This window comes from Oncorhynchus mykiss, unplaced genomic scaffold (genome assembly GCF_057628025.1).
Source record: "Oncorhynchus mykiss isolate SJ-2025 unplaced genomic scaffold, ASM5762802v1 scaffold101, whole genome shotgun sequence".
In the NCBI taxonomy this organism is placed as follows: domain Eukaryota; kingdom Metazoa; phylum Chordata; class Actinopteri; order Salmoniformes; family Salmonidae; genus Oncorhynchus; species Oncorhynchus mykiss.
Window position 1 is genome coordinate 2245720 of NW_028322100.1, and position 13735 is coordinate 2259454.

The following is a 13735-nucleotide window of genomic DNA, read 5'->3' on the forward strand; positions in this document are numbered from 1 at the left end:
GAAACACAGTCTGTTTCTACAGTACTCATGGGAGATGCATGTACTCATAGGAGATACAGTGGTGAGAACAAGTTTCTGGATTTTTGTTTTAGATTCCGTCTCTCACAGTTGAAGTGTACCTATGATATAAATTACAGACCTCTACGTGCTTTGTAAGTGGGAAAACCTGCAAAATTGTCAGTGTAGCAAATACCTGTTCTCCCCACTGTATGTTTACTTGACTGAGAGCGGAGTGAAGGAGGTGCTGTCTGTCACACCACAGTGATACATTTCATCTCTTTACATGGTACACTTTAAATCAATGATGGACAGATTGGTTCAGCCTTTATCCAGACACGAGGAATGATGAAAGAAGACATAAAAGCATTTGATGTTGAGATGTCAACCTCCCTGAAAACAAAGATATAAAGGCCTACGAAAGCCCACAGTACAGTAGATCTGTTCTCCCACTGTAAGAAATAGGAACGTTTCTTACAATGATGACATATTTTTGAGAAGGTCAAGGGTTGTGTTACGTTCAAATGTATCCTTCACAGAGTGTAGGACTAAATGCTTATTTCAAGCACCAACTACTCAGTCTGACGAATACAAAATGAGCCTCTACGAGTGTATTATGCAGTACAATATTTTCATCAATACATGAATATACAGTATGGACAAAAACATGAAATCGTGTGTTAATTGATAAATTGATTGACTGACATATCCAACCTGATGAATTGATTGATTGATTGATTGATTGATTGATTGATTGATTGATTGACAGGGCCAAACCTGATGTTGAGTGGGGTCTCCAGTCTCCGGTCATGAGAGCAACACCTGGCGCTGACAGTGATGTCATCCGGGCAAACTGGGCTGGCAGCATGGGTCCCATTAGGCCCTCCCAGGTGGCACTGGATCCTGCAGGTCAAACAGGGACAGGGTAAGTTACCAGACATATCCTGCAGGTCAAACAACAGGGACAGGGTAAGTTACCAGACATATCCTGCAGGTCAAACAGGGACAGGGTAAGTTACCAGACATATCCTGCAGGTCAAACAACAGGGACAGGGTAAGTTACCAGACATATCCTGCAGGTCAAACAACAGGGACAGGGTAAGTTACCAGACATTTTCTGCAGGTCAAACAGGGACAGGGTAAGTTACCAGACATATCCTGCAGGTCAAACAACAGGGACAGGGTAAGTTACCAGACATATCCTGCAGGTCAAACAACAGGGGCAGGGTAAGTTACCAGACATATCCTGCAGGTCAAACAACAGGGACAGGGTAAGTTACCAGACATATCCTGCAGGTCAAACAACAGGGACAGGGTAAGTTACCAGACATATCCTGCAGGTCAAACAACAGGGGCAGGGTAAGTTACCAGACATATCCTGCAGGTCAAACAACAGGGACAGGGTAAGTTACCAGACATATCCTGCAGGTCAAACAGGGACAGGGTAAGTTACCAGACATATCCTGCAGGTCAAACAACAGGGACAGGGTAAGTTACCAGACATATCCTGCAGGTCAAACAACAGGGACAGGGTAAGTTACCAGACATATCCTGCAGGTCAAACAACAGGGACAGGGTAAGTTACCAGACATATCCTGCAGGTCACACAACAGGGACAGGGTAAGTTACCAGACATATCCTGCAGGTCAAACAGGGACAGGGTAAGTTACCAGACATATCCTGCTGCTCAAACAGGGACAGGGTAAGTTACCAGACATATCCTGCAGGTCAAACAGGGACAGGATAAGTTACCAGACATATCCTGCAGGTCAAACAGGGACAGGGTAAGTTACCAGACATATCCTGCAGGTCAAACAACAGGGACAGGGTAAGTTACCAGACATATCCTGCAGGTCACACAACAGGGACAGGGTAAGTTACCAGACATATCCTGCAGGTCAAACAGGGACAGGGTAAGTTACCAGACATATCCTGCAGGTCAAACAACAGGGACAGGGTAAGTTACCAGACATATCCTGCAGGTCAAACAGGGACAGGGTAAGTTACCAGACATATCCTGCAGGTCAAACAACAGGGACAGGGTAAGTTACCAGACATATCCTGCAGGTCAAACAACAGGGACAGGGTAAGTTACCAGACATATCCTGCTGCTCAAACAGGGACAGGGTAAGTTACCAGACATATCCTGCAGGTCAAACAGGGACAGGGTAAGTTACCAGACATATCCTGCTGCTCAAACAGGGACAGGGTAAGTTACCAGACATATCCTGCAGGTCAAACAGGGACAGGGTACGTTACCAGACATATCCTGCAGGTCAAACAACAGGGACAGGGTAAGTTACCAGACATATCCTGCAGGTCAAACAACAGGGACAGGGTAAGTTACCAGACATATCCTGCAGGTCAAACAGGGGCAGGGTAAGTTACCAGACATATCCTGCAGGTCAAACAACAGGGACAGGGTAGATTACCAGACATATCCTGCAGGTCAAACAACAGGGACAGGGTAAGTTACCAGACATATCCTGCAGGTCAAACAACAGGGACAGGGTAAGTTACCAGACATATCCTGCAGGTCAAACAACAGGGACAGGGTAAGTTACCAGACATATCCTGCAGGTCAAACAGGGACAGGGTAAGTTACCAGACATATCCTGCAGGTCAAACAACAGGGAAAGGGTAAGTTACCAGACATATCCTGCAGGTCAAACAACAGGGACAGGGTAAGTTACCAGACATATCCTGCAGGTCAAACAGGGACAGGGTAAGTTACCAGACATATCCTGCAGGTCAAACAGGGACAGGGTAAGTTACCAGACATATCCTGCAGGTCAAACAGGGACAGGGTAAGTTAACAGACATATCCTGCAGGTCAAACAACAGGGACAGGGTAAGTTACCAGACATATCCTGCAGGTCAAACAACAGGGACAGGGTAAGTTACCAGACATATCCTGCAGGTCAAACAACAGGGGCAGGGTAAGTTACCAGACATATCCTGTAGGTCAAACAGGGACAGGGTAAGTTACCAGACATATCCTGCAGGTCAAACAACAGGGAGAGGGTAAGTTACCAGACATATCCTGCAGGTCAAACAGGGGCAGGGTAAGTTACCAGACATATCCTGCAGGTCAAACAGGGACAGGGTAAGTTACCAGACATATCCTGCAGGTCAAACAGGGGCAGGGTAAGTTACCAGACATATCCTGCAGGTCAAACAGGGGCAGGGTTAGGCCCTAGGAGGAACGGGATCCTCAGTTGTACATGGCGTGACAATAACCATAGGAGTTATCCAGACAGAAACACACAAACAGACAGATCTGGGACCAGGCTACTGGTAAGGGATGGGGTTGGGCAGTGAGTCGGCACAAAGGCAGCCCCACTACATGAAACCCAGTCGGCCGGCACTGTGTGTGAGGCTCCTGGGAGAGACGGTGAAGTGGTCACATCAGTTAACTCTTCAGCACCCTGGATTTGATCCCAAAGAGCACCTTATACCCATATAGTTCACTACTTTAGACCAAAAGGGAAAGGGTGCTAATTAGTATGCACACTTTGTGTTTCAGCTACTGGTTCATATCTACTGGTTCATATTTACTGGCTCATATCTACTGGTTCATATCTACTGGCTCATATATACTGGTTCATATCTACTGGTTCATATCTACTGGCTCAATGTACTGGCTCATATTTACTGCCTCATATCTACTGGCTCATATCTACTGGCTCAATGTACTGGCTCAATGTACTGGCTCATATACTGGCTCATATATACTGGCTCATATCTATTGGTTAATATCTACTGGCTCATATCTACTGGCTCAATGTACAGTCTCAATGTACTGACTCATATCTACTGTCTCAGGTCTAGTCAGGCTGGGTCTATGTAGAAGAGGGTATTTGCCTTGTTAACAGACATTATGTTTGAGACAGATGCACACACACACACACACACACACACACACACACACACACACACACACACACAGACACACACACACACACACACACACACACACACACACACACACACACACACACAGACACACACACACACACACACACACACACACACACACACACACACACACACACACAGACACACACACACACACACACACACACACACACACACACACACACACACAGTGGACGTCTTATGTTTTTTAAATATATGTCGACTCCAAAGTGTTTTGTTAGCAATGTCTTTTTGGCGATGTGTCGGTCCCCAGTAAAGACTAGCTGTCGTCGTTGGCGTCAGATAACGGCCGTTATAATACATCAAATAAATACGAATCAAACATGTTCAAAACTGTATCAGAAACGGCGTGGAAGCAATCCGTCAGTGTGTCAAGTTGAGACAAGTCATGTCGTTTTAAGTTAACTCAGCTTTATAACCGATTATAACTAAAGATACTAACGTCACATCAACTCCATTATCTACAGGAGATTTTTATTTTGCCTTTATTTAACCTACTTTAATCTACTGGCTCATATCTACTGGCTCAATGTACTGGCTCATATCTACTGGTTCATATCTACTGGCTCATATCTACTGGTTCATATCTACTGGCTCAATGTACTGGCTCATATATACTGCCTCATATCTACTGGCTCATATATACTGGCTCATATATACTGGCTCATATTTATTGGTTAATATCTACTGGCTCATATCTACTGGCTCATAACTACTGGCTCATATCTACTGGCTCAATGTGCTGTCTCAATGTACTGGCTCAGGTCTAGTCAGGCTGGGTCTATGTAGAAGAGGGTATTTGCCTTGTTAACAGACATTATGTTTGAGACAGATGCACACACACACACACACACACACACACACACACACACAGTGGACATCTTATGTTTTTTAAATATATGTCGACTCCAAAGTGTTTTGTTAGCAATGTCTTTTTGGCGATGTGTCGGTCCCCAGTAAAGACTAGCTGTCGTCGTTGGCGTCAGATAACGGCCGTTATAATACATCAAATAAATACGAATCAAACATGTTCAAAACTGTATCAGAAACAGCGTGGAAGCAATCCGTCAGTGTGTCAAGTTGAGACAAGTCATGTCGTTTAAAGTTAACGCACCTTTATAACCGATTATAACTAAAGATACTAACGTCACATCAACTCCATTATCTACAGTAGATTTTTATTTTGCCTTTATTTAACCAAGCAAGTCATTTAGAAAACATTATATATATATTTTTTTTTTTACAATAACAACAACATATTGATTGCAGAGTTTCTTTCAAAGCAGATATATATATATATATATATATATATATATATATTTTAGTAATGTCAACACAGCTCCAGGCTCATTTTGCAAAACGCAACATGTGGTCTTGTTTTATATTCCACCCTTCCCGTCTGCCTGGCGAATTCTCCCTGATAAGTGCAGTTTGTTTGGAAAGGTTAATTGTGTTTGGAATAAGCCAAGGGTTGATGGAAATTACCCGAGCTCAGTTAATCCAGCTGCCTGTCTGCCCGTCTTTATCAATATGTATATTGTTTCTTTTCTGTCTGTTGTCAAAAGGCTGGAACAGACATGTATAATGCAAATTAGGAATTTTATAACAATCACTACAAAAACCCAGCAACAACATCATTAACAACAACAACAACAACAAAAACACACAGCAATGTGGAGAAACAACAAGTTTCCACAACACAAAAGTCAACATATTTCAACTTCATGGGAACAATCAAAACATTAAATTGTACAAAGTTTGCTAATGTTGTGAAGTTGTTTAAGCTGGTGTGTCGACTGCTAAGCAATCAACCCACAATAGTTATACAACAACCATGCTTTCAAGGTCTGGGATAAAGTATGTTCAATGGAATGGTTGAGTGTCAAACTTATACCACATTCAATATATAGTGTCGTTAATACATTAAGAACACAGTCCTAATGTTTTGTTTCACCCTGTAGGTAGGCAGGACTGGGGTTATGAATGGAGAGGTCAGAGATTCTGTTCTTTACTAGAACCTGTAGGTTGGCAGGACTGGCGTTCTGAATGGAGAGGTCAGAGATTCTGTTCTTTACTAGAACCTGTAGGTAGGCAGGACTGGGGTCTGAATGGAGAGGTCAGAGATTTTGTTCTTTACTAGAACCTGTAGGTTGGCAGGACTGGGGTTCTGAATGGAGAGGTCAGAGATTCTGTTCTTTACAAGAACCTGTATGTAGGCAGGACTGGCGTTCTGAACGGAGAGGTCAGAGATTCTGTTCTTTACTAGAACCTGTAGGTTGGCAGGACTGGGGTTCTGAATGGAGAGGTCAGAGATTCTGTTCTTTACTAGAACCTGTAGGTTGGCAGGACTGGGGTTCTGAATGGAGAGGTCAGAGATTCTGTTCTTTACTAGAACCTGTAGGTTGGCAGGACTGGGGTTATGAATGGAGAGGTCAGAGATGCTGTTCTTTACTAGAACCTGTAGTTTGGCAGGACTGGGGTTCTGAATGGAGAGGACAGAGATTCTGTTCTTTACTAGAACCTGTAGGTTGGCAAGACTGGAGTTCTGAATGGAGAGGACAGAGATTATGTTCTTCACTAGAACCTGTAGGTTGGCAGGACTGGGGTTCTGAATGGAGAGGTCAGAGATTCTGTTCTTTACTAGAACCTGTAGGTTGTCAGGACTGGGGTTATGAATGGAGAGGTCAGAGATGCTGTTCTTTACTAGAACCTGTAGTTTGGCAGGACTTGGGTTCTGAATGGAGAGGACAGAGATTCTGTTCTTTACTAGAACCTGTAGGTTGGCAAGACTGGGGTTCTGAATGGAGAGGTCAGAGATTCTGTTCTTTACTAGAACCTATAGGTTGGCAGGACTGGCGTTCTGAATGGAGAGGTCAGAGATTCTGTTCTTTACTAGAACCTGTAGGTTGGTTGGACTGGGGTTCTGAATGGAGAAGTCAGAGATTTTGTTCTTTACTAGAACCTGTAGGTTGGCACGACTGGGGTTCTGAATGGAGAGGACAGAGATTATGTTCTTTACTAGAACCTGTAGGTTGGCACGACTGGGGTTCTGAATGGAGAGGACAGAGATTCTGTTCTTTACTAGAACCTGTAGGTAGGCAGGACTGGGGTCTGAATGGAGAGGTCAGAGATTCTGTTTTTTACTAGAACCTGTAGGTAGGTAGGACTGAGGTTCTGAATGGAGAGGACAGAGATTCTATTCTTTACTAGAACCTGTAGGTAGGTAGGACTGGGGTTCTGAATGGAGAGATCAGAGATTCTGTTCTTTACTAGAACCTGTAGGTAGGCTGGACTGGGGTTCTGAACGGAGAGGACAGAGATTCTGTTCTTTACTAGAACCTGTAGGTAGGCTGGACTGGGGTTCTGAACGGAGAGGTCAGAGATTCTGTTCTTTACTAGAACCTGTAGGTAGGCTGGACTGGGGTTCTGAACGGAGAGGACAGAGATTCTGTTCTTTACTAGAACCTGTAGGTAACACATTATATGGTCTGTACTTGGCATGTTGGTTTCTCACTTATGGATGGCACAAACTGCATTATGGGGGAAGGGAATGGGCAGGGTTGTATGTTTATTAAATACTGTGGTATTTACTATAGTTAAAAAAATAAAAAAAAACTCTAATGTCTTTTTGCGGACACTACTGTAGTATTTACTATAGTATTCTACAGTACACTGCAACATTTTACAGTAAGTACTAGACATGATCGAGGGATACTACAGTGTGTAGTGTAGTATTCTACAGTATATTACAGCATACTGCAGTATTCTATAGTATGTAGTAAATTGTAATATGTTTTAATGTGGGGGTTTAACAATACATTATGCCACCCAGTCAGCCATCCCATTATTTCACACTATTCACAGACGGCAAAAGCCAAGCAGAATAAAAAAATGTAAAAAACCTCAAGAGTGGATATCAGTAATAACAGATTATAGCCGGGACACGTTTATTATGCTGATTCAGAAGAAGCTTCAGTCCAGTGTTTAGGGCTTGGTGTGAAAACAGCCTGGTGACAACACCGTAGAGAACCATGAACAGGCTTAGTCCCGCATCCCAAATGGCATTCTTTACCCAGAGTGCACTATGTTTGACCAAGGGGACCATCGGGCCCTATATAGAGAATAGGGTACCATTTGGCATGTGTTCTTAATCTCCTTAATTCCACTGAGAGTACTCTGTGCTCTGTAGGAGGTCTCTTCGAGGATCATGAATACCAGCGCTGTGTGCACAGAGTGTGATCTGATTGACCCAATTTAACAGAACTCCCACATCAGGCTAATAGGACTATCTATGAAAGACTGACTGTCACAGTGATGGGAGTGTTTTTTCTGCATTCCAAGTGGCACCCTATTCCCTATATAGTGCACTACTTTTAACCATTCCCATAGGGCTCAAATATATATATATATATATAGGGAATAGGATGCGATTTCGGACACACCCTATGAAAGTAGTGGAGAAAGTCCCTGATCCGAAAGATTCTTCTTCTTCTGAGGAGATAGCAGCAGCTATTGATGAAAGTCTGAGATGAGAGGAGGCCTTGAGACGACAGAACACCCCATCATAGATCAATACCATCTATTTTCTATTCTGATTCTATGGAACACGCCGTCATCAAGTCATCTTCACGCTCTCAAAGACTAGAGGAGAGACTTCTATCATCACGAGGCAGCGTGATGTCTGTCTCTGGCTGCATTCAGGGCGTAATATATCGAATTTAGCAGCCCCTTTCATCCAATGCGACTTACAGAGATTGTGTACGTGCATTTTATATATCGGTTTCCCCCCACCGGGAATCGAACACACAACCGTGCCGTTGCAAACGCCTTGTTCTACCAACTGAGTCATACAGGACCACCTCATAGCATGTGGAAATCAGCCCGTCACAAACGGACTGACAGAGAGAGGAGAGATGAGAGAGGAGAGAACCCACACCCCGCTGGGAACAGCCAGGTCTTCACTACACCTCTCGCACACTATCAGATTGACAATGTGCTGTTGGTTGTCTTGTCGTATAATCAGTCTGCGACCCAACTAGCACACTATAGTCCCTATGTAGTGTGCTACTTTTGACAAGAGCCCTATGAGCCCCAGTTAGTAGAACTGCACTATAAATAGAGAATAGGGGTCAATTTTGGACACAGGCTCAATCAGAACGGAACGGTGCCACCGACCAGGAGAGATGGGTTTGGGCTTTAGAAATATAAACTCCTCATAATCTGGTTTACTTTAATACATTATTCTATTAATAGATGTAGTTCATATGTTCATGAATATTGAATGTCAAAATGCCCCTCTGTAAATACCCACCACCCTTGTCGTCAACATGTAAATACTGGTTTGCTTCCCAAATGGAACCCTAATCCCTACAAAGTGCACCACTTTTGACCAGAGCCCTATGGGACCTACAGGTTAACTATGAATATGTGAATATGTATCACCATGGCATATAACAGCAAGCGACCCCTCCTCCAGGCTTTGCTCTGTCTCTATGAAAACAGACGGAAAGATGCAGTGTAACAATGAAGAGGACATACTGTATGTATTTCAGTAATCTGCTACAATTAACCCACAGGCACTTATCGTGGGCGTGTTGTACATTAGCAAAATACATAATGCAGTATTCATAAGGCCTCATTGGAATGGAATTCAAATTAAACTGAAAGCACTGAAAGAAGTTAATAATTCTGAAGTATGGCATAAAGAGTAACTAGGCTGCTGCCCCGTCTGGTTCTGGTAACGGTTTTCGTTGGTGGAAGAAGGAGTAGACCAAAACGCAGCGTGGTAAGTGTTCATGTTTGAAATTGAATCAAAACTGAACACTAAACAAAATAACAACGAGAAATAACGAGAACGAAACAGTTCTGTCAGGTGATACACACAAAACAACTACCCACAACTCAAGGGCGAAACCAGGCTGCCTAAGTATGGTTCTCAATCAGAGACAACGATTGACAGGCTGCCTCTGATTGGGAACCATACCAGGCCTAAACACATAGAAATACAAACATAGAACAAAACATAGAATGCCCACCCCAACTCACGCCATGACCAACCTAAAATAGAGACATGAAAAAAGGAACTATGGTCAGGGCGTGACAGTTCTGCTTTTAATCATGGAGGTACAGATTCTATTTGTTGTACCACTGTATTTCTCTCGTGCCATTTGACAAATCAACTGGCAAATGACCTCACATCACCAAGACTAGATCGGTGAAGTTGCCACAGCTCCAACTGAAATAAGCCTGAATGTAAATAAAAACACATGCCTCGTCATTTTGCAAAACGCATCTCCGTGTCACGGTCGTCGTAAGGAGGAGACCACAAGGCGCAGAGTGATATGCTTTACGTTCTTCTTTAATTAAGAAAGAACACAGAACAAACTAACAAAATAACAAAATGAACCGTGAAGCTAATATGAGAAGTACAGACAGGCAACTAAACAGAATAAGAACCCACAAATACGCTATGGAAAAATGGCTACCTAAATATGGTCCCCAATTAGAGACAACGATAAACAGCTGCCTCTGATTGGGAACCAATACAGGCCACCATAGACATACATATCCCTAGACTTACTAAATCCCTAGACTTACAAAAACCCTAGACAATACAAAACAAGCATACCCACCCTCTTCACACCCTGACCTAACCAAAATAATAAAGAAAACAAAGATCACTAAGGTCAGGGCGTGACACCCTGATTATAAACAGCAGGAGAGACTGACCCCTGAGTATAAACAACAGGAGAGACTGACCCTGAGTATAAACAACAGGAGAGACTGACCCTGAATATAAACAACAGGAGAGACTGCCCCCTGATTATAAACAGCAGGAGAGACTGACCCCTGAGTATAAACAACAGGAGAGACTGCCCCTGAATATAAACAACAGGAGAGACTGACCCCTGAATATAAACAGCAGGAGAGACTGACCCCTGAATATAAACAACAGGAGAGACTGACCCCTGAATATAAACAACAGGAGAGACTGACCCCTGAGTATAAACAACAGGAGAGACTGCCCCTGAATATAAACAACAGGATAGACTGACCCCTGAGTATAAACAACAGGAGAGACTGCCCCTGATTATAAACAGCAGGAGAGACTGACCCCTGAGTATAAACAACAGGAGAGACTGACCCTGAATATAAACAACAGGAGAGACTGACCCCTGAATATAAACAACAGGAGAGACTGACCCCTGAGTATAAACAACAGGAGAGACTGCCCCTGAATATAAACAACAGGATAGACTGACCCCTGAGTATAAACAACAGGAGAGACTGCCCCTGAATATAAACAACAGGATAGACTGACCCCTGAATATAAACAACAGGAGAGACTGACCCCTGATTATAAACAGGATAGACAGCCCCCTTAATATAAACAACAGGAGAGACTGCCCCCTGATTATGAACAGGAGAGACTGCCCCCTGATTATAAACAGGATAGACAGCCCCCTGAATATAAACAACAGGAGAGACTGCCCCCTGATTATAAACAGGAGAGACTGCCCCCTGAATATAAACAGGAGAGACTGCCCCCAGATTATAAACAACAGGAGAGACTGCCCCCTGATTATAAACAACAGGAGAGACTGCCCCCTGATTATAAACAGGATAGACAGCCCCCTGATTATAAACAACAGGAGAGACTGCCCCCTGATTACAAACAGGAGAGACTGCCCCCTGAATATAAACAGGAGAGACTGCCCCCTGATTATAAACAACAGGAGAGACTGCCCCCTGATTATAAACAGGAGAGACTGCCCCCTGATTATAAACAGGAGAGACTGCCCCCTGATTATAAACAACAGGAGAGACTGCCCCCTGATTATAAACAGGAGAGACTGCCCCCTGAATATAAACAGGAGAGACTGCCCCCTGATTATAAACAGGAGAGACTGCCCCCTGATTATAAACAACAGGAGAGACTGCCCTCTGAATATAAACAGGAGAGACTGGCTCTGTAGAGTTCTAGGCTCAGATTCACAAAACCTTCTTAAGAAGAAATGTCTTCCTAACCGCCATTTTATTCCTGAACTATAGACGTAAGAAGAAAGTAAAGTTACTATTCATCAAAAAGGTCCTAGGAAATTTTCTGGCGCAATTTCTTATGTTTCTCCTTAAGCAAAAAGTTAAGAAGAAATTTGAATCTTGAAAATAAAGCCCTTGGAAATATTCTTAATTCTAAGATAGATAAACCCTCGTCTTAAACTCAGGGGCAGTGAGAGAAAAAACTCATGAAAGCAATTGAACATGTTCAGTTCACTCACAAACTTCTACTGAAACGTTCAGTATTGATTATTTTAACCCAAGAACATGTTTTAGAACAGTAATCTCAGTAAGAAATATGCTAACATAATTGCCATTGCTAGCTAGATAGCTATCTAAAATGGTTGCCTAGCAACAAACATCTCAAGAAGATTTGTAAGAAGATATTTGAGAAGTTCCTAAGAAAATCATTAAATCTTAAGATATTATTGAGGATATGCACCTACGAACTATCTTATGAACTTCTTTTTTTATTTTTTTCTTAAGAAGCTTGTTTTGTGAATCTGGGCCCTGGGCTGTGGCTCTATGGAGTTCTGGGCTGTGGCTCTATGGAGTTCTGGGCTGTGGCTCTATGGAGTTCTGGGCTGTGGCTCTATGGAGTTCTGGGCTGTGGCTCTATGGAGTTCTGGGCTGTGGCTCTATGGAGTTCTGGGCTGTGGTTCTATGGAGTTCTGGGCTGTGGCTCTATGGAGTTCTGGGCTATGGCTCTATGGAGTTCTGGGCTGTGGCTCTATGGAGTTCTGGGCTGTGGCTCTATGGCGTTCTGGGCTGTGGCTCTATGGAACTCTGGGCTGTGGCTCTATGGAGTTCTGGGCTGTGGCTCTATGGAGTTCTGGGCTCTGGCTCTATAGAGTTCTGGGCTGTGGCTCTATGGAGTTCTGGGCTGTGGCTCTATGGAGTTCTGGGCTGTGGCTCTATGGAGTTCTGGGCTGTGGCTCTATAGAGTTCTGGACTGTGGCTCTATGGAGTTCTGGGCTATGGCTCTATGGAGTTCTGGGCTGTGGCTCTATGGAGCTCTGGGCTGTGGCTCTATGGAGTTCTGGGCTGTGGCTCTATGGAGTTCTGGGCTCTGGCTCTATAGAGTTCTGGGCTGTGGCTCTATGGAGTTCTGGGCTGTGGCTCTGTGGAGTTCTGGGCTGTGGCTCTATGGAGTTCTGGGCTGTGGCTCTATAGATTGCTGGGCTATGGCTCTATGGAGTTCTGGGCTGTGGCTCTATAGAGTTCTGGGCTGTGGCTCTATGGAGTTCTGGGCTCTGGCTCTATGGAGTTCTGGGCTCTGGCTCTATAGATTGCTGGGCTGTGGCTCTATGGAGTTCTGGGCTGTGGCTCTATGGAGTTCTGGGCTGTGGCTCTATGGAGTTCTGGGCTATGGCTCTATGGAGTTCTGGGCTATGGCACTATAGATTGCTGGGCTGTGGCTCTATGGAGTTCTGGGCTGTGGCTCTATGGATTGCTGGGCTGTGGCTCTATAGATTGCTGGGCTGTGGCTCTATGGAGTTCTGGGCTATGGCTCTATGGAGTTCTGGGCTCTGGCTCTATAGATTGCTGGGCTGTGGCTCTATGGAGTTCTGGGCTGTGGCTCTATAGATTGCTGGACTGTGGCTCTATGGAGTTCTGGGCTGTGGCTCTATAGATTGCTGGGCTGTGGCTCTATAGATTGCTGGGCTGTGGCTCTATAGAGTTCTGGGCTATGGCTCTAGATTTCTGGGCTGTGGCTCTAGATTTCTGGGTTGTGGCTCTA

General features: G+C 44.1%; 1 protein-coding gene across 2 annotated transcripts in view; it reads right to left on the reverse strand.

Annotated features, from left to right (window-relative positions):
* The window catches only part of LOC149970062 (transcription elongation regulator 1-like protein), a 228033-nt gene that overhangs the window by 46910 nt on the left and 167388 nt on the right, over positions 1 to 13735 (reverse strand). For both annotated transcript variants that reach the window (XM_090228818.1, XM_090228819.1), the window contains exon 6: positions 775 to 900. In XM_090228818.1, the coding sequence (XP_090084944.1) occupies positions 775 to 900 (126 nt within the window). The remainder of the gene's footprint in view (positions 1 to 774; positions 901 to 13735) is intronic.